The sequence below is a fragment of the Dromiciops gliroides genome, chromosome 2 (assembly GCF_019393635.1).
Source record: "Dromiciops gliroides isolate mDroGli1 chromosome 2, mDroGli1.pri, whole genome shotgun sequence".
Taxonomy (NCBI): Eukaryota; Metazoa; Chordata; class Mammalia; order Microbiotheria; family Microbiotheriidae; genus Dromiciops; species Dromiciops gliroides.
In genome coordinates this window covers 32,955,465-32,976,709 of record NC_057862.1, presented here as the reverse complement: position 1 = coordinate 32,976,709, position 21,245 = coordinate 32,955,465, and the positions used below count along the sequence as shown (strand labels likewise).

Sequence of the window (21,245 nt, the reverse complement as noted above, 5' to 3'; positions counted from 1 at the left end):
TTTTTCTCCCTCCCTTCCTCTCCCCTTCCCTCTCCCTAAGACAGCAAGCAATCTGGTATAGACTATATATGTGCAGTCATGTTAAACATATTTCCATATTAGTCATGTTGTGAAAGAAAAGTCAGAACCAAAGGGAAAAACCACGAGAAAGCAAAAAAAACAAAAACAAGTGAAAATAGTCTGCTTCGATCTGCAGTCAGACTCCCCAGTTCTTTCTCTGGATGTGGATGGCATTTTCCATCATGAGTCCATTAGAATTGTCTTGATCATCGCACTGCTGAGAAGAGCCAAGTCCATCACAGTTAATCATCACACCATGTCCCTGTCACTGTGTACAGTGTTCTCCTGGTTCTGCTCACTTCACTCAGCATCAGTTCATGTGAGTCCCTTCCAGGTTTTTCTGAAATCCACCTTGAGTTCAACTTTTTAAAGACAAATTTTTTGTAACTAGAGAAATCAGTTGTGATAGGTTTGCAATTCAAAAGGGGATGCGTTAGTGGAGTTTACAATCCAGGTAGGACACTAACTTTTTTTTTTTTTTTTTGCGGGGCAGTGGGGGTTAAGTGACTTGCCCAAGGTCACACAGCCAGTAAGTGTCAAGTGTCTGAGGCCAGATTTGAACTCAGGAACTCCTGAATCCAGGGCCGGTGCTTTATCCACTGCGCCACCTAGCCGCCCCAGGACACTAACTTTTAAAGGGAATCAAAGCAAAGCGCACATGGGGCTGCTCTTCCCTACATTTGGTTTGGTACATGCTGCATGTTTACCTGTGCAACCCCTCACTCTATGGAGGCCTGTCATATATTATTGATAGAAGAGGGGTGTGAAATCGTGCAGGTTCACTCAGATTAGCTTGTCACTAAACTCTACACAGTAATTCAGTGGTTGTTGTTGAGTCGTCTCCGTCGTGTCTGACTCTTCATGGGCCCATCCGGGCTTTTCTTGGCAGAGATCCTGGAGTGGTTTGCCATTTTCTTCTCCAGCTCATTTGACAGATGAGGAAACTGAGGCAAAAAGGGTGAAGTGGCTTGCCCAGGGTCACCCAGATAGGAAGTGCCTGAGGCCAGATTAGAATCAGGGAAATGAGCCTTTCAGGCCTGGCACTCTAGGTGCTATGGTGCCATCTACCTGTCCCCATTCTGGGGGGGGGGGGAGGGCAGCTAGAGAGTTGGCTGAGATCATATTAAGTGCCAGTGCTGAGATGTCGGCATTACGCTCTTTTCAGGTCATTGTGCAGGTGGGGGAAGTCTCTCTGTCCCTTGCTCCTAAACCACAGACATTTAGAATTCACTGAAATGCAGGAGACTTCCCTCCACTGTGGGTGCGGGGCAAACATGTGCAGACACAGGGCCCGTAACCTCGTGCCCATCAGCCCCGTTGGCCCTGATGGGAGAGGATGCAGATCTTTGCCAGGGAGCACAATGAGAATGCTGAGAGGCAGCTCACAGAAAGCAGGGAGGGGAAACGAGAGGCTTTGCAAGCCTGGAACCTTCTGGACTCTGGACGGAAGCTCTGCTCCATCCTGCCCCCTGCGCCAGAGGTAGCACACAGACTCCTGGGAGCCTGAGGGGGCCGTGTCCCTGACATGCAGCACTGGGCTTGGCAGACAGTAGGCACTTAATAAATGCAAGAGACCTTTGCGGTCACACACTGCCAACCTGTCATTTTACGGACGAGGAAGCAGAGACCTAGGAGGTTGGACGTTCCTGTAGATGGTAAAAACCAGGCAAGCCAATGATCCTTTCACTGAGGCCTGAAGGGGCTGACCCTGGTCCAGCATCAAACAGTGAGCATCGTTCCACAGAGCAGATTTGGGCCCAGCGCTTCTGGCTTCCAAATTCTTGACTCTTGCTGCTACCCCAGAGAGGAGGTTTCTGGGAAATCCTTGACAAGTGCTTAGTTCTCCCATCCTCCTGCTCGTGGGATAACTTATAAATTCTTTAGCATAGGGGCAGCTAGGTGGCGCAGTGGATAGAGCACCGACCCTGGAGTCAGGAAGAACTGAGTTCAAATCCAGCCTCAGACACTTAACACTTACTAGCTGTGTGACCCTGGGCAAGTCACTTACCCCCAATTGCCTCACTAAAAAAAAAAAATTCCTTAGCATAGTGGCATTGAAGGCCCTCTTTAATCTGGCTCCAACGGAACGTTCCAACTGGAATCATTTAGCAAGCATCTATTAAGTAATTACTGTGTGTCCGAAAAGACAGTGCTTGCCCTGCAGGAGCTCACAGGCTGATGGAGGAGACATATGTGCAGACAAGCTATATACAGGATACATCAAAAACTGTCCAGAGAGGGATGGTGCTGGAAGTAAGAGAGGTTGGGGAGAGCCTCCTGTGGAAGGTGTGATTTTAGTTGGGACTTAGGGGAAGCCGGGGGCTCAGTAATGGGAGTGGAAAGGGGAGGACATTCCTCCAGGGGGATGGCCAGAGAGGAAGCCCTCGTCTGGGAGACCCAGGCCAGTGTCACTGGACTGAAGAGTCTGCAGCAGGGAGGACGGGAGGTCACAGGAAAGGCAGGATGAGGCTGGGTTCTGAAGGCATCTTGTATTTGCTCCTGGAAGTCTTAGGGGGCCACTGGAATTTATTGAGTAGGGGATGACATGGTCACACCTGAGCTTTAGGGAAATCCCTTTGGAGGCTGAATGGAAGATGGATTGGAGTGCAGGAGGCCGACTCCCCAGACACGAGGTGAGGGGTCTGCACCAGGGCGCGGGCCATGTCAGAGGAGAGACAGGGTGTATTTGAAAGATGGTGCGAAGGTCAAGTCGACGACCCTTGGCCACAGCTTGGATGGGGGCATGAGAGGTGGTGAGGAGTCCCGATGACTCCTGGGTTGTGAGTCTGGGGGTCTAGGAGGATGGTGTTATCCCCGACGGTTATAAAGAAGGTGGCGGGCTTGGCTCAGGGGGGAAGATAATGAGTTCTGGTTTTGACATATTGAGTTTAAGATGTGTACCGGACATTTCAGTTTGAGGTGTTGGAAAGGTGGTTGGAAGATGTGAGATTGGAGGTCAGCAGAGAGACTGGAGCAAGAAAGAGATCTGGGAATCATCAGCACAGACACGGTGATTAAATCCATGGGAGCTGCTGAGATCGCCTAGTGAAGTGTGAAGGGAGAAGAGAAGAGGCCTGGACAGAGCCCTGAGGGACCCCTGGACCCTGAGGTTTCTAGTGTGTGATCTGGCTGAGAATCCAGCAGAGGAGACTGAGAGGGAGCAGTCAGACAGGTGGGAGGAGAAGCAGGGGGGTGACTGTCCTAAAGACCCAGAGAGAAGAGAGTGTCAAGGACAAGAAAGTGATCAACAACTCGGGAGCTGCAGAGAGGTCAGGGAGAATGAGGACTGGACAACAGAGACCACGAGTAACTTTTGAGAGAGCAGTGAGGGGAATGACAAGGTCAGAAACTGATTGTAACAGGTAAGAGAGTGAGAGGAGAGCAAGTGGAAGTGCCCACTGCAGTCAGCTGTCTACCAGCCAGGTGCCAGGTAGGTGGCACTAGAGTCAAGAAGACCTGAATTCAAATCCAGCCTCAGACACTTAGTAGCTGTGTGACCCTGGGCAAGTCACTCAACCTCTGTTTCCTCAGTTTCTCAATCTGTAAAATAGAGACAATAATAGTACCTGCCTCACGATGTCGCTGTGAGGGTCTGCACCGGCACAGTCCCTGGCGTGTAGTGGACACTGGGTAAGTGCTTGTCTCTCTCCTCAGGAAGGTGTCAGTCTCTTAGTCGGCTTTTGTGAAGCACCTCCCATATTTTAGGCACTGTGCCAAACACTGGAGATGCAAAAGAAGGCCAAAAGCTGTCAGAGAGGCATTGGGAAGGAAGAGGCCTTGCTGAGCCCTCTAAATCCTGGCAAACAGTAGACAAGTCACTGGGTGAAAAGGAAGGAGGTGGTGAATGGATCCTAAGGCCCTCGTGTCCAAAGTCGATCGAGTAAGTGAAAAGCAGTCTTGTTTCCCAGCATGGCACAAACGTGAAGCCTTGGAACCGTGCTTGGGAAGTGTTTTGATTTTGATTTTGTGCCACCAGGCTGGCGTGGGGGGTGGTGGAAGGAGCACTCTGCTTGGAACCAGGAGACCTCTGCTCAAACTTCGACCCTTCACTTTGAGCTGTGTGACCCTGGCCGAGTCACGGAACCTCTCTGTGCTCCTTACGGTTCTCTGAGACTAAGGTACAGACCAGGCAGGAGGCCGAAAAGCAGAAGCCAGACGGCCCCTGCCTACCAAGAGCTGTCGTCCTTCTGGAGGAGGTGATTGTTCAACCCAACGGTCCTACAGAAATAGGAGTTGATTATTCTGATTTCTGCTTGGCCAGCTTTCCTATGGAGGGGCTCAAGAGCCACTGAAGTTAGGCTGTTTAGCACCGCCAGAGAGTACAAAGTTTTCTTTCCAAGTCATTCTTGGCCCCTCAATGTCAAGGGCAGAGTCAACCTTCGTTAGATCAGACTCTCTCCGAGGGCAGGGACTGGCTTTTGCCTCTTTTCATATCACGAGTGTTCAGCACAGTGCCCAGCACATGGATGCTTTATGAACGTTGATTGATGGTGTAGAGGTACAGGAGCTAGGGACATCATGTTGTGCTGTGGTGCCTCTTCTGCCCTAGCTGAAATTTGCCTTGATCAACGAGCTAAACACTCAGCCATCAGAAGCAGTGTACGCCCATCTGCTGTATGTGGTTATGAGGAAAGGTGGCTCAGAAAGGCAGGAGCCTGGGGCGGGTGTGGCGGGGGAGAGTGGGGGGCTGACGTTGCCGGGCAACCTGACGGGTTTGCACAGGGGATGGCAGTCTCCTAGAATATCAGAGCCAGGCAGGCCCTCAGATCATACAGCAGAGAAGGTCAGAACCACAAGAGCCTTGGAGTCTTAAGAATCTAGATCAGAGGATGCCAGAGCCAGAAGGGACCTTGGAACATAAACAAAGATTGTCAGGCTTTGAAGGGACCTTTTTGCAGAGTGACTGCAACCTGCACTCAGGAAGACCTGGGCTCTGATCCCACCCCAGAAACTTCCTGGATGTGTCACCCTGGGCGAGTCACTTCAATTCTATCGGCCTCAGTTTCTTCATCTGTAAAATGAAGCAGAATTACAGCCTCCTGCTCACAGGGCTATTTGGAGAATCTAATGAATTGATGTATGGGAAGTGCTTTGTGTCCTTAAGCCCCCATGTAAGCATCGACTCCAGATCATTAAATAGACAGCTCCAGCAGTATAGTGACTTGGCCCAGGACCTGAGGGAAAAAGATGACAATCGCATGATCATAACAACACCTGTTGATCAATGCCACTTGAATTTCATTGTTATCCAGTCATTATCCTGTCAGATCTGGAGGGCGTCTTAGAGCAGATGGCCTAGCCCAGAGTGTGCTGAATTTGGGGAGTCCTAGATCTGACCCCCACAGGACCTTAGGCACGGCATTTAACCTTTCTGTGCTTCAGTGTCCTCATCTGTCAAAATGAGGGGCTCGTACTGATGGCCTCTACAACTATGATTCCGTTAACATAGAGCAGAGAATGTCAAAGCTCAGGGGGCCCTTAGGACATGGGATGTCACAGTCGGAAGTGTCCCAACAACATAAGATGCCTCAACTGGAGAGGATCTCAGAACTCATTCAGGCCAAACATCTTATTGCACAGATGAAGAAACTGAGGCCCCTCGGCAGTTAATGACATGGCAGTGTTGAGCCAGGGCTAGACCCTGGGTTTCCTTTGGTTCCCTGCTGACAGTATAGGAGGACGAGGGTGTACTTGCTGATTGTGTCTAAGAGACTTGGGTCTCTTTTAGCACCAACAGCCCCACCTGCTGCTGGAGTCACCATGCCTGCCCAGTCAAGAGCTGCAGCATGAGGGGACCTCATTAAGGTTGATTTGGGGCCGAGGGCTTTGAAGATTGCATGGCAGGATTTGGTTGTGATGCTAGAGTTCTTAAGTGTATCTCACATACAGCATCTAGACCTTCCTCCGTGTTCTTTGTCTACTGATGACAAAATGGAAACATTTAGTGGAGTCAGCCCTGATGGCTAAAGGGAAGGTACCATGTGGGCTAATTTCAAGATAATCCATCCTTCTGGAGAGCTTGCCTGTCAGTAGCTTTTTATCAGTTGGTCAGTCAATAAACATTAATTAAGCATCAACTCTGTGTCAGGGACTGTGCTAAGTACGGAGGGTACAAAGAAAGACAAAAGTCAGGGCCTGCTCTCAGGTAGCTCCCAGTCTAATTTACATTTGCCCTATTTCTATTAATGGTACCACTCTCCTCCAGGATTATGACGTTGGCATCATCTGTGACTCTTTCCTCTCCTTGTCTTCCTCCATCCGGTTAGTTAGTTGACAAGTCTCATTAATTCTCTCCCAGCAGTCTCCTTCACACATCTGGCTTCTCTTCCCTCACACTTATCTGTGCCTGATTTCTTTTGGCTTAGACCAATGGCTCAGCCTCCTAGGTCTCTGGGTCCTGTCTTTCCTCTTTCCAGTCCATTATCTGCCTGACAGCTTGAATTGGGGTAAAAGGGGAGACTTATGCTTATGAGATTGACTGGTTAAACCCAAGTACAGGATGGGAGAGATGGGGTTGGACAAAAGCCTCCCAGAAAAAGACCTGCGGGATTTAGTGGGCAGTAGTGTCACTAGAGACCAGAAGTACAAAACAGCAGCCAAATAATCCAGTTCAGTCTCAGACTACACTTGGGCCTGTGGAGAGAGGAGGGGAAGTAGAGGCAGCAATGAATTTGGCCCAAAGAGGAGATAGAGGCTAATAGTCTAAGGGGATGGTAGCATGCAGTGAAGGCTTTTTAGGGCCTGTTTGAAGGCAGGAGGGAAGGAAGGAACCAGTAGATAAAGAGAGGTTGACGATTGGGCGGGGGAAGGGTGTTGAAGGGCACAATTAGCTGGAGAAAAAGGAGAGGGGATGGGATCAGGTGCACATGACAGGGGCCAGCTCTTTATTAGAGACTGGGGCAGGGGAGGGACTTGCAGAGGATGGAAGATGATGTCAGGGGGACTTAAGATGAGGAGAATGGTGCTCACACGGAGTGGTCTCCATTTTTTCAGGAGAGTCTGAGGTGAGATCCTCAGCGGAGAGAAAGGAAGGACGAGAAGGATTGGAAGAGCTATTGTGGGGAATGAGATAGGGAGTCGGTTGGGGGTAATTATAGGGCCCAAACGAGGATGAAGAAGATGAATGTGCAATGGACCGTTAGCAGGTGGGACTTTGCTCGGCCTCTTTGGGCAGCTTGTGAGTAGGAGCGGAGGAGACAGGTGGTCAGAGTAATCCAGAACTGAGGTCTGTGAGAGAAGGACATCAACAAGGCGAGGCCAAGGGCCTGAGAGCGGAAGACGGCGTAGAGTAGAAATGGCTTCCTCTCCAGGAGAGGTTGGAGAGAGGGCAGAGTGAAGGCAGCAGGGACATTGGTCCGAGAAAGTGCTGAGGGATGGAAGGAATGGAGGCTGCGATCAGGGTGAAGAACGGCTGTCGGAGTTAGATTAGGTGGCTTCGGAGGGCTCTTCAAGTGATGACCAGAGTTATGTTACTCCTCCCATCAAAGAGCTGGAGGGGCTCCCAGCCTAGTACACTTTAAAGAATTCAAGGCCTGGCTTTCTCTGCCTTGTGAGCTGGGGCAGTTACTTTCCAAGGCCTTGGTTTCCTTGTCTATAAAATGATGGACTTGGTGAAGTAGCTTCTAAAGCCCTTTCCAGCTTTAATCTAGGATCCCTCACCCCCACGGCATGCATAATATAGTTGAAACTCCTGATCTTGGCATTCAAAGTCCTCACCAGTTTGTCTGTAGCCTTCTTTGGGGTCTTATATCATATGAATTTTTCATGATTACACAATAAGGGAGTGTGGTACTGAATCCTTGGAAGTGAGCCTGAGTTACCTGCAAAAGGAAAGAAGGGGGAGCCCCTGGCTGGAAGGGCTCAGGAACAAGATCTGCTCCTCATCTTGGGGAAATGTTGCCCTTTCTCCAGAGGACCTAGGACCATCTTCACTGGTATTTAGGGGAAGGAATCTTCTAGGTCCCTGCATGGTCAATACCAACTCTTAATTGGGAACAGAGAGTAATTTTGCTGCCCCAGGCTAGGCTCGGGGACTAGTCTGTGTAGCCTGTGTCCTTTGATGCTAGAGGTGGATGGAGGAGGGAGGGATGCTGCTTCCAAAGCTGAAGCCCCAAGCCCATTGTTCTCCACCTAGAGCCTCTGGGACATGCTCAATCTGTTATTTATTTATTTCTTCCTTTATTCATGCATTCATTTGTCTATTTATTTATTTCATCTTATTCATTTAGTCTGGGGGGGGCGAACCCCAACAATACAAGTATAAAAAACTTCACCTAAACCTGAAGGAGAAACTACAAAGACTACCGGGGAAATAGGCTTGTTTTGTCTTTCGAAAGAAGCTTCTCAGATCAGCGCTGCATCCCTGCCATCCCTGGAACAGGCTTCAAGGGCCAGGCCCATCTCGGTCTGTCTGAGGCCCAAGGCTGGGAAGGGCAGGACCGGACTCTTCCCTAAGATGCTTATCAGCAAACCCACCCCTCCCAGCCTCTTCCAGCTTTACTTTACTTCCTCTCCTCTTCCGGATTTGCTGCAAAGGCAACCTTGTGTGCTTTGGAAAGAAGTCTGCACTCAGGAGGCCTGGCCTTAAGTCCTGGCTCTGTCACCTACCACCCCGGGGACTTGGACAGTCTTGGATTTAGAGCTGGACAGACACCCCCCCCCCCCAAGCTCATCCCAAGCTCGTCCCAAGCTCGTCCTAAGCTGCATTGTTTAAACTCCTCTGTTTGCCACCCAGAACCCTCCACAACTGCTTCCCACCTTCTCTTTCCAACCTTAAAGATAGATAGATGGATGGATGGATGGATGGATAGAAGAGATAGATGGATGAATAGACAGATGATAGAAGAGATGGACAGACATACAAAGATATAGATGTGTGTATATGTACAGATAGAGATTATCCCCAATACCTAGCAAAGCCCCTGACCCATAGTAGGTACTTAATAAATGCATGGTGATTTATTGATTGAGACAGAGAAGGAAATGGAGATCCAGAGGGGGAAAGGGAATTGTCCAAGGTTACTTCTCTGTGGGCCTCAGTTTTCTCCTCTGTAAAATAAAGTTGAAGTAGGCGTGCTCTGAGGTCCTTCTGGATCTACTTAGACTGTTATTTTAGGGCTCTGAGGCCTGCAACAGCTGCCTGATTTCATAGTAGTGTGTGTGGCTCCAGGGACTTCTCTTCTCAGGGGGAGGCTGCTTTGTGTTCCCTAAGTACGAGACAGGCCTGCCTGGTCTCTCAGAGAGTGTCCCTGGGGATGGGGCCTCTTCCCTGGACCTTGAAAGATGACCTTCATTGTTGTTGGCCTCATCACCATCATCGCCTTCACCCTGTCATCATCAACAGTGACAGACAACTGTGGGAAGGCAAAAACATGACCCTGCCCCCCAGGGATCACATTCCAGTAGGAGAGAGGACAGGCACACACAAGATCTTGATGTGGGATGGAATTTGGGGTCAAATTGATCGTGAATCGTCCCAAAAGAATTACGAGACTCAGTGACTCGGTTTCCCAAGTTTTATTCCAATACTGTGAGCGACCACAGGGAGATAACCAGAATAGTAGAAAGGTATCTCTCAAATAGTGAAAGAAAAGACAGTTATATTTATAGTATGGATAAATTGATTATCAGTCTCATTATAATAATCTCTACCTTAGGGAGGTACAGAGGAGGGCCTGTCCTAATTTGGAGTTCCTGGGGTCCTAAACCAACCCCTGAGGCAGGTACCTTTTTCAGTGGAGGTGTGTTTTGGGGGTTTACACGTCATAAGGTGAATCTGGGGACAAATTTGGCCTTTTCTGCGCATGTCTTTTTCTGATTCCCATGGCTAGTTTCAAAACATCTTCATTTTTCTTTTACTTCTAGTCTAAATTTCTATAGCCTGTCATTTTATCATTGTTATGTGACCTGCTCCTTTTATGTTCCCGTTATGGGTTCTGATTACTGTGGACATGAGAACCTAGCTTCCTGACTTGTAAGTTATCCATTAACAGGGATCTGAATCCCACTTAGAGCTCATATCTGAATTATAGCTTGGGTCTTTGGTTTTTCTGTTAACCCCTTTTTTGCCTCCTACATCAGTCTCTCTAATGTAAATAGGAGGTCATGTTAGACAGAAGGGCATGGAGAAGAAGGCTTGGACTCCAAGAGGGTAAATCTCTCTCTTTCCCAAGGCCTCAGTTTCCTCTTGGTTCAAATACAGGAGTTGGAGTAACTGATCACTAAGGGTCTCTCCCACTTTTAGTCCTTCAAAGGCCCATCCACAAAGGGTTTAATAGCAGACTGTTACTCGCCCGAAGCTTTTTGGAGTTACATGGGCTGTATTCCCTATTCTGGGTTTATAAAGAGGGTATATTGCAGCCAATAAATCACGAGTGGAGTGGAAGAGAAAGATCGGAACAGCAAAAAGCCATAATACCCTGTTCACTGCTTTGGTTATCCATGGGGTTTAGAACCAGACAAGGCTTTGAAGGCCTGCTGGGCCTCCTACCTGTAACCTGCATGCTTCCTACACCATCTCTCATAAGTAATCATCCAGGCTCTGCTTTAATACTTCTAGGGACAGACAGCTCACTACCTCACAAGGAAGGCTATTCCATTGCAGGACTAATTCTTATATTGAGCTGCAAAAAAAGAAACAAATGGAGGAAAGACATTTTTTGCTCTTTAATCCCTATGACACTAGGAATCCAATAAATCTTAAATAAAGAATCTTTCCAGGGGGCCCTTTGCAATCCAAAGGGCACCCCCTAAAATCCCAGACTAGAAACTACCCCACAATGTAAAATTTGGGGGGAAATCCCAGAGGATGAACCTCCATATAGTGAAGTTCCCCCTTGTCTGTAATGAAATAAGTTAGACCTGTCTCCGAATCAACGATATTCATGTCCGTGTTTCCTCAGTTTTCAGCAGATTGTCATCTTCAGAGCTCAGCAGCAGCGTCTGTCCCAGAATTCTCGACCGGAAAGAGATGACTTCCCTTAGAGCTCGGAGCAGGTTTCACTCAGAGCCCCCCACTACCCTGAGTTAGAAAAGGGCACTGACTCCAGCCTGAAACCGAGTGCACAAGTGCCTGGAGGTCACATCCCCAAGTGCGCTTCCCCAGCTTTCCACTTGAAGACCAGCAGGGAAGGAAAAGTGACCATGGCATGAGGCCGCCCGGGCTGCCTTCAGATGGCCCCTCCGATGAAGAGTTACTGTGTGCCGGGTGCTCGGCTGGAACGTAAAGGCAAATATAAGACTGTCCCTGCCCACAGGGGCCTCACATTCTCCTGGGGGGAATCACATGTACACAGACAGGCAAAGACAACATCCATGTAGAGTGAAATACGCGGTAAAGGGGGAAACTGCTCACAGCTGGAGGGTTCGAGAAGGGCCTTAGATAGAAACACTCAAGCTGACCTGGGGACTTAAAGGGAAGGAGCAGAGCTTTCTAGAAGTAAGGGACAAGTGAAATGACTTGCCCAAGGACATAAGACTAAGAAAGTCAGGAGAGTCAGACACAGGCTTCCTAGTTCCAAACCCAGCAGTTCTTTTCTGCCCACTGCACTGCTTCTTAGGTACCCTAACACTCCTTTCTATACTCTTCTGTCCCTAGCTTTCATAGACTCCTAGCATCTTTATACTTCCTTCTGGTGACACAAACCACTCTACTACCCCATATACCACGCTTGGACCCGTCCTTCCCACTCACCCCTGATGCCCCATATGTTGCTAAAATGTTCCTTTAGTGAGGTGTTAGGGAGAGCAAGATACTGAAACTAATTCCTATTCTTACTAAAGTGAGAAGGATTGCCACCCTTACCCCTATCAGGTACTTTTCCATTGTAAAAGAGGATGCTTCTTAAGCCAGATGACTCTCAGATCGGGGAGCTCTTAGGCAGGGATGATATCTGGGAGTCAGGAGAACCTTCCTGACAGCTGTTAAACTGTACTATTCCCGGTTCAAGATTGGTCCGTACTGCAGTCACACGTCTGATCATAGCTTTCCCAAGACCCTCACAGACCACGAAGAAGTCCTCAAGCCCCTACGATGCTTGACCGAGGAATCCATTCAATATCGAAAAGGGGAGTTTGTGTTTTATTCTAGAGGCACCATCTTAGGGCAACTGTTGAAGCTTTTTAAACAGGAGAAGGGCCGGACCTGTGTTTTTGAATCAGGTCAGTTAGGCAATTGTCCTTTGACTTTCTGTTTTCTTCATCTGAAGGCCCAAAACTCTGGCCCAGGTCTGGGGGCAGGGTGGCAGCCAGCCACTCCTCAGGCTACTGTTAGAAATAATCAACAGAAATGATCATCATTGGGGGAAGGCCTGCTCCCTGGGATGTAAGATGTTGACGGGAACAGTGATGAGAGGAGCCTCGAACATCTAGAGGCTCCCTGTGGTGGAGCCTAAAGGAAGAAGACCACAAAGTGGCCAGCCTAATTGGATCTCCAGTCTAATCAGACTCAGAGAGCTTGTCTTCAGAGGGAGGGAAGAGAGGCTGAGAGGCTCTCAGGGACTCATCTGGGGCGTGTAAGGAAACATTATAGCCCAAATACCATGACTTTGTATCGGTATGGACTGCTGTCCGTTAGGACAGCTCTGATTGGGAAGTGGTGGTAATTGAGTGTGGAGGCTTGGCTGATGTTGATTTGTGTGCAGTCGGCTGTAGCTTACTGGACTGGAAGTCAGAGGATCATGGGGTAATCACTCAGCCCTTTCCAACTCTAACTCCTATGATTCTGTGCCTAGATTTCAGTCATTAAACAAACAAACAAGCACCTCCTGTGTTGTGGGCACCAAGGATACAAAGAGAAAAGCAAGGCCATCTGTGCTCTTAGAGTGCTCATGTTCTGCTAGGCACAACGATGTGCAGGGGTTTTTTGGGGGGGGGCGGGGGGAGAAGCAGCCCTAGCAACTGGGGCGATTAGGAAAGGTCTCTTTAAGAGGCCATGCTTGAGCTAAGGCTTGAAGGGAGCTCAGGTTCTAACAGATAGAGGTGAGGAGAAAGGGCATTCTTGGCATGGAGTTAGGCCACGAAGGTGTGTGGAAGCAGGAGATGTAACAATGTGTTGGGGAAGGGCAAGTGGGCATGTGTGGTGGAAGGGTACAGGCGGAGGAAGGGAGGGGAGCAGGGTATTTTGTAATTAGGCTGGAGCCTAATTGGGAAAGCTGATAAAGTGCCAAAGAGGGGAATTGATCTTTTACCTTGAAGGTCATGGGGAGCCCTGGGAAGCTTCTTGAACAGAACAGTGATATAGCGAGGCCTGTTCTTCAAGAATATTAATTAGGTTTTTATATGGAGAATAAATTGGAGAGGGAAAAGATGGGATTCAGGGGGATCAATTAGAAGGCTACTGCGTTTGCAGACCAGAGATGATTAGAGCCCAGACGAGAATGGCTGTGGTGTGGGCACTGAGATCATTAGCAATATGTTGGGATTGACAAGACCTGGCAACTGCATCAATTTAGTGTGTGTGTGGGGGGGGGAGTTGTAGAGAGGCAGTGGTTAAGAATGACCCTGAGGTTGTGAACCCAGGTGAATGAAAAGGTGGTCTGGGGCCAGGTTTTGAAGTGATTTCAGTGCCAAGCAAAGGAGTTTGTATTTTATCCTAAAGGCCCTGGGGAGCTATTGAAGATTCTAGAGTAGTGCAGTGACAAGGTCAGAGCGATGCTTTAGGAAGATCTGTTTGGCGGCTTTGTGCCCAGGATATATTGGAGACGGGGGAGACCAGTTAGGAGACTGAGCGAGGATGAGGTCCTGGACAAGAATGGCCGTAAGTGAGTAGAGAAAAGAGATGGATGGGGGAGATGATGAGGAAGGTGAACTGACAAGAGCAAGAGGTGAGAAGAAAGAGTTGAGGATGACTCCTAGGTTGGTAACCTCAGTAAATGGGAGAATGGCAGTGTCCTTGACAGGAATAGGGAAACAAGGAGGCACAGGTTTGGGGAGAAAATGGTGAGTTCTCAATCAAATCGATCAGTAAACATTTATTATTATTAACAACTATGTTCCAGGCAGGGCAGATAGGTGGTGCAATGGATAGAGAGCCAGGCGTGGACTCAGGAAGATCTGAGTTCAAATCTGGCCTCAGACCCTTACTAGCTGGGTGACCCAGGGTAAGTCACTTCACCCTGTTTGCCTCAGTTTGCTCATCTGTAAAATGAGCCGGAGAAGGAAATGGCAAACCACTCCAATATCTCTGCCAAGAAAACCCCAAATAGGGTCACAAAGAGTTGGACACAACTGAGACAACTGAAAAACATGCTAGGCACTGTGCGAAACTTTTTTAGGAATACAAAAGGAAGAAAAAGACAGTTGCTCCAGGAAAGAGCGTGGGCAGCAGTCGGGGCTCATAGGATGAGGCTGAGGAAGGGCCGCTGGCCTTAGTCCTGAGGCCAATGGCTCACATTCCTGTGACACTGTAAGGTTTTGTCAAGGGTTTTACATACGTTATCTCATAAGGAGATTGATCTGACCTTGGAGAGAGCAGTTTCAATCAAGAGGGTGGAAGAGAAGCCAGATTTGCAAGAGGGTAAGAAGTGAATGGGAGGGGAGAAGGTGAAGGCAATGTATGTGTAGGACCTGTTCTCTAGTACATTGTCTGTGGAAGAAAGGAGCAGCATTAGGGGCGGCTTGAGGCGATGGTAGGGCCGGATTTGGAGTTTGTTAAGGTTGGGGAGCTCTGCACGTGTTGGAAGGCAACAGAGAAAGAAAGAGGTGAGCGAAGGGGCAAACTTAGGGCCGCGCTGGGAGGGGAGGGAATGGGGCCGGGGACATAAACAGAGGGTTTGGTGAGATCCCCCTCCTGCTTGGAGACTAGGGAGCGAGGGTGGAAGATGGTGCTGGGCTGACCAGACTGTGGAGCTGGAGAAAAGAGGGAGCCCTTCATGGAGGGCCCAGCCCTTCTCAGTGACCTATGAAGGCCTCTGCAGAGGCCGAGTGGTGCTGCCGGGTATGGCTTGAGAAAATCATAGAAGGGGCGACCAGGTGCTGAGAGGGGGACCAGTAAAAGGGTTGGCAGGCTGGCGTCGGGGCCTTTGGTGACTGAACGGCATGTAGTTGGAGGAGATCCATCTGACCCTGCTTTGGGACGTCCTGCAGGAGTGGTCAGCAGCTGGAGAGGAGCTGAGATGGCAGATTAGAGTCTTGGCTCTGCAGGCGGCTGGCTCAATGACCTTGAGCAAGTCACTTCTCTCAGAGCCTCAGTTTCCTCATCTGTAAAATGGATCAGACTCCTTGTGCAGTCCTCATCTCTAAGGCTGTAAAGATCAAATTACTTTTTATTTACTGACTTGTGTAGATGTTATTTCCCACCAGTAGAATGGAAGCACCCCGAGGACAGGAGTCCCTGGCACAGTGTCTGGCATGTGGCTGGATAGATTGAGCCAGAATGAGATTGTGGCTCCAGAGTGGTTTGAAAACAAAAAGCTCACACAGACACGTGATCGGCTGTTGTTTGTTCTTCCCACGGTGGACAGCAGGGGGCCATTACAGACTCCCGAGCAGGGTGATAAGAGACACGCTAAAAGCAGTGCTGGGCAGTGACATTTGGCAGTGACACATAGGATAGATCATCACGAGTTGGGGGACAAGGGACATTTAAAAAGCAAGGACACCAGGGAGGAAGCTGTTACGGTAATAGGGGCATGAGATTTTTCCTGAAGTGGAAATTAAAAACCCAAATGCAATTGGAGCCAGTGAAGGTTAGGGACATCATAGAACTGGCCTAACTGCTTCCCCTTATCTCAGTTAATTCACAGCTCTGGGTAAAAGGGAGGGCTGCCCTTAGGAATAATGAACTCTCATATGCCGGACGGATTGTGGGGCCACCTGTGTCAGGCAGTGTCCAGGCTCTTCTCTCATGGGTAGTGGGTATGCTAGGCCGTTGTGGTGGTGGCCATCGTCCTCCTCCTCCTCCTCCTATCGCTTCCCTATTCAGTAAGCTCCGCTGGCTCCCTCTTACCTCTCTGGCTTTTTGCAGTCTCCCCTGCCTTGTTAGTCTTATACCTCCTGACTCCACGCACTCTAATTCCCATGGACTCCTCCCATACAACAAACCATCCTCCCACTCCAGGCCTGGAATGTTCTCCCTCCTCATCTCTGCCTCCCAGCGTCCTTGGCCTCCGTTTTTTCATATGTAAAAATGAGAATAATAACAGCTCCCATTTATACAACACTTGAAGGTTTGCACCCCGTGAGGTGGGTGCTAATGGTATCCCTGAGCACAGAGGTTCAGTGACCTGTCCAAGGTCACACGGGGCTCCTAAAAATCTGAAATGTGATCCAATCTCAGTTTCCTGACTCTAAATCAAGTACTTTATCCATTATGTTGTGCTAATAATACTTGTACTAAAAAGACATTGTGATGGGGTATCCTTGAAACCAGGAGGTCTGCATTCAAATCTTCCTTGTGCTACTTATTAGCTTTGTGACCCATGGCAAGTCACCTAAGCTAAGCCTCGTTTTCTTCATCTGTAAAATGGGGGTAATTTTAATATTACCATTGACTTCCTCTTTGGGGAAATTGCTATAGGAACCAGGTCTCAAGAGGGGCATCCTCTCTAGTTGAACTCTAACCTTTTTAAGAGCAGGGTCACATAGACATTTTTTATATTCCCAGATGGGGCTCAGCACAAAACTGAGCATGGACAAGGTACCCAGTAGGGGCTTATTTGTTGACTGAAGTTGGCCCTCTTGGTATAGGAGCTGAAGGGACGTGGGGTTAGCAGATCTTGGCAGCCTCCAGACATTTCTCCCACATCTCAACTCAAGGCACTTAGAACGTTTATGAATTTATGGAGTTGTCTTAGGGACCTGGGAATAGAACCATAGGACTATTGTTTGAGAAATAAAAGGGGAAAGGGGACGTGTTGGGAAATGTTAAAAGCTAGAAATAAAAGTTTATTTTTTAAACAGAACTAGAAGAGACTTTAGAGAGACTTTAGAGGTCACCCAGTCCAACACTATCATTTTACGGCTGAGGAAACTGAGCCCAGGGTCATAAAGGTGGTAAATGCCAGTGGCAGAGCCGCGTCTTCATCAATCCTCTCCCTATTAAGCTTCTAAAGAGAGGGCCAGTGCTCTCTGATCAAATAACACTTTGGTAGATCCCCACCTTAGCGCTTGGTTATTTTAAAAATGGTGAAAATGAGAAGAGCTGGTGCTCTCCAGGATGAACTCTACACTCCAGAGAAACAGAGCTGCTGGGCGCGGCTGCCTCCTGGCTGTGCCGTCCTCACTGTGGGAGGCAGGTCTGGGCTGGGATGGGCCAGGGCAGCCGGGTAGTCACAGGGTTTAGAGCTAGAAGGAACCATAGAGGCCAGTCTAGTCTGATCCCCTCATTTGACAGGTAACAAAACTGAGAAAAGAGGTTAAGTGCCTTGTCCAGTCACACAAATAGAATCCGAGTTTAGGTCCTCAACCACATAGCTAGCAGAGGTTTCCTGGGTTGTGAGGTCCATAGTGGGGAAGTGACTTTCCCAAGGACACAGTATTGGTAAGTAGACAGACTTTGAGACCAGGTCAGCTGCCTCCCAATTCAGTGCTTTTATGCCTTAAAACCCCCAAGCATGAGGAATTTCACTTCTCGGTATCCAAGAAAAACTGGAAGAGGGGTGGTGGTGGTTGTTGCTTGTCCTTCATCCCAAAGAGAACCGTGATATCAAGGTGATGTCATGACTTGCACTGATTTGGATTTAAGGGAGGGAAAGCTGTGTAAAGTCACCAGCCTCCCTCTTTCCTCCAGAGCCATCTGGGTGGCAAGATATGTATCAGGACAACTGGAGAGGCCCCGGATGTTTCTTGTTTGTTTTTGGGGGGGCAGTGAGGGTTAAATGACTTGCCCAGGGTCATACAGCTAGTAAGTATCAAGTGTCTGAGGCCGAATTTGAACTCAGGTCCTCCTGAATCCAGGGCAGGTGCTTTATCCACCACATCACCTAGCTGCCCCCAGGGCCTCAGATGTTTTAAGGTAATTGGGGTTAAGTGACTTGCCCAGGATTACACAGCTACTAAGTAACTAAGGTCAGATTTGAACTCAGAGCCAGTGCTCTATCCACTGCATGACCTAACTGCCCTAAGAGGTGTGGTGAGCTCCAAACAGCTCTCTTCCCCTTGTCCTACATCTTATCAACTCTTTTTACATCATCACAGAGCTCTACCTGGAGGGAAATGCCCTGCACCGCCTCCCTGATGAAGTCAGCACCCTACAGCACCTCAAGGTGATTGATCTGTCCCGGAATCAGTTCCAAGACTTCCCAGAGAAGCTCACTGCCCTGCAGGCCCTTGAGACCATCAACCTAGAAGAGAATGCTATTGTGGGTGAGTTATCCTTGAGACTGCTCTGTGAGAGCCGGGGGGGGGGGGGTGGGGGGGGGCGCCAGGAGAGTGGATGAATCAGAGAGTGTCAGAGCCAGAGCCCCTGGGCACATTCTGTCCAACTCCCTCTGATGAGACAAATACAGGCCTTATAGCTGAAACACTGAAGAGTTAAAGAAGCAAACAGTGAGTGAGTGAGTGAAGGCTGGGTCAAACATTTTAAGTAAAATCCTAGCAAAAGGCCTCCAGCTCTCTCTGTCTCTCTCTACATATGTATATACACACATACACATACATGTGTGCATATGTGTGCATATATATTTTATATATATATATATATATATATACACACACATATACACGTATAATTTCTATAACCAAGATAGATTTATAGCAGGGGTTCGACATTAGGAAAATGACTAACATTAATTGTACAAAAACTAAAACCAGCCAGGATGTCCGAGCTAGACGGGACCACAAAACCCTGTGCCCCATCATCTGGTCCACAGGCCTCATTGTATGGAGAGGATGTGGAGGCCCATGGAGTGGCACTGACCTCCCCAGGTCAGCCAGTGAGTTAGTGGAAGAGCTCTGAGCAGAATTCAGACTGGGTACTTGTCTGGGACTCTGTGGCTTTGCGGGGTGGACTCTCACTTGGCACTACCTGCCCTGGCTCGGCATGACAGGCCTCTTGCCGCCTGGCAGCCAGGAATTCCAGTCCCAGCTCTGATACTTGCCACATGTGCGACTCTCAGAGAGTCCCTGACCATCCCTGAGCCTCCGTTCCTGTCACTGCAGAATGGGGCTGATGATGCTTCCTTCAGGTGACACCGAAGCCTGAGCAAGAAGGGGGCTGCCGACAGGATAACTCTAATTCTTAGAGGCCTCCCTGGAGGCATAGTGGTGGAGTGTCGGCACACTGGCCCGAGAGCCGGGACTAGGAGTGGAATGAGGAGTAGGATTCCAAGTCCAGAAGACCCGTTTGTGAATCCTCACTCTGCTGCTTATTGGCTCTGTGACCATATGCAAGTCACTCAGTTTTGTTTTTCTTTCTCATTTGGGCATTGGGGGTGGGAAGGACAGCAGGTGAGAGAAAGAGAAAATATCGCTTGTTAATTTTTTTAATTGTCGAGTAACAAGCATTTATTAAGTTCTTTGTAAGTGCTCGGCCCTCTGGAGAGAAAGCCCAGAGCAGAGCAGAGAACCGATCCAAAGCTGTGCAGAGCGAACACGGTCTTTGGTGGTGCTGGTGGGTGAGCAGCTGGGCATTCGGACTCACCGACAGTACTGGGGCGAGGCTTCTGGAGGCAGAGGTGGAGGAAGAGCCTTTAGGCAGCTGGCCCTCATGGCGGAGGAGGCAAAAACAGGGCATGTGTTGAGCTGGAGATGCCAGGTGGGAAATGTCTACAAGGCCTTTGGTGAAATGAGGCTGGAGCTCAGGACTAAATGGCAGGGGTGGGGTGGGGGCTGATATGGATCTGTGAGGCATCTGCCTAGAGATGATCAGTGAGCTCTGGGCTCTGATGAGGCCATGGAGAGAAGAGAATAGGGCACAGACAGAGCCCCCGGGACCCCCACACTAGTGGTGGAGTAAGGAGCATGTGGAAAATCTGAAGCACAGAGACAACCCTTTGCAGACCCTTCCCTGGTTTTCTCTAGGGGCCTGGCTAATAGCCACAAAGTGGAGAAACATGGCATGGTGGGGGAGGCGGGGGGGGGGGGGGCCTGTTACCAAGAGGGACTGTGTGCGAAAGAGTGGCCTGGACAGACAGCGAACTTCTGAGGCGGAGGTGGCCTGCTCATGGCCTGAGAGTGGGGGTACTGCCATCCCCAACCCAGGAAGAGAAGAACCCAAAGGAGGCCTGTAAGGTCCTGGGCACACCCTCAGCTGGGGATTTATGGAGCGACAGTAACAAGAGTGACACAGGAAGCGATTCCTTCACACACCTGTGAAAGGAGGCTCCACATCTGATTGATGTGGGCCTGTGGGGAGAGTGCCAGGCTTGGAGTCACAAAGAGCCCTCCCTCACCATGTCATCCCCACCCCTGCCAACCCCTGCTGGAGCTGGAGCTTCCTCATCAATAAACTACAAATAGGAATTCCCATAGTCCTGTTCTCACAGGATCGTAGATCACAAGAGATGACAAATGCACAAAGCTTAAGATACTCTATGGGGATTCAGTTTTACAGTTGAGGCTCAGCTAGTCCAACTCCCTCATTGGACAGATGACGATACTGAGGCCTGGAGAGGGGAAAGGACTTGCCCCAGCTCCGAGCAGGGGCAGATCTGGGGTGGGAAACAAGGCCCTAGGGCTTTAGCCCTCTTTCCACTGTGCCACACCGCCTCCAGATGTCTGTAAAGCCCTTTGCCACCCTTGAAGCACTGGGGGGGGGGGCTTCCTGCTTCTCTAGGGATCAGGGGGATCAGAGATAAATAAGGCCTCATGCCTGTCCTCACAGCACTTATAACTCAGGAGGAAGAGCAAGGATTCACACACCCACTATACCAGACTGAATGTTAGTGCCTACAAGAATCTGGAATGGGTCGCCAGAAGGCGTGTCCTGTTTCTGGAGAGACGGGAATCAGCCATGGGCATCTGGCACCAGCCCCAAGCACTTCCACCATCATTCTGTCCAGTCTCTCTCCTACCCCAGGGCAGGGCCATTTCCCTCCTTCGTCTCCTTGTCATCCTGGAGGGCCTGGCTGGTGGGGTAGAGGGGGCGGTGCGTCCTGCTCTGATTCACCACCTGATTCCAATAGGGGAAAAGCTCCTTCAGTGGAGTCAGAGAAGGGCTGCGAGCCCCCAGTTTTCCCTCCTGCGCTCAGCTGCTGGCACGGTCCTCCAGAGCCCCCCTCAGACAGTGTCAGCCCCACCCCTCCTCA

The 21,245-nt window shown here is 49.5% G+C and overlaps 1 protein-coding gene across 3 annotated transcripts in view; it reads left to right on the top strand.

Annotated features, from left to right (window-relative positions):
* LRRC20 (leucine rich repeat containing 20) overlaps positions 1-21,245 on the top strand; it is a 77,430-nt gene that overhangs the window by 41,528 nt on the left and 14,657 nt on the right. For all 3 annotated transcript variants that reach the window (XM_043988713.1, XM_043988711.1, XM_043988712.1), the window contains one exon: positions 18,196-18,363. In XM_043988713.1, coding sequence (XP_043844648.1) covers positions 18,196-18,363 — 168 coding nt within the window. The remainder of the gene's footprint in view (positions 1-18,195; positions 18,364-21,245) is intronic.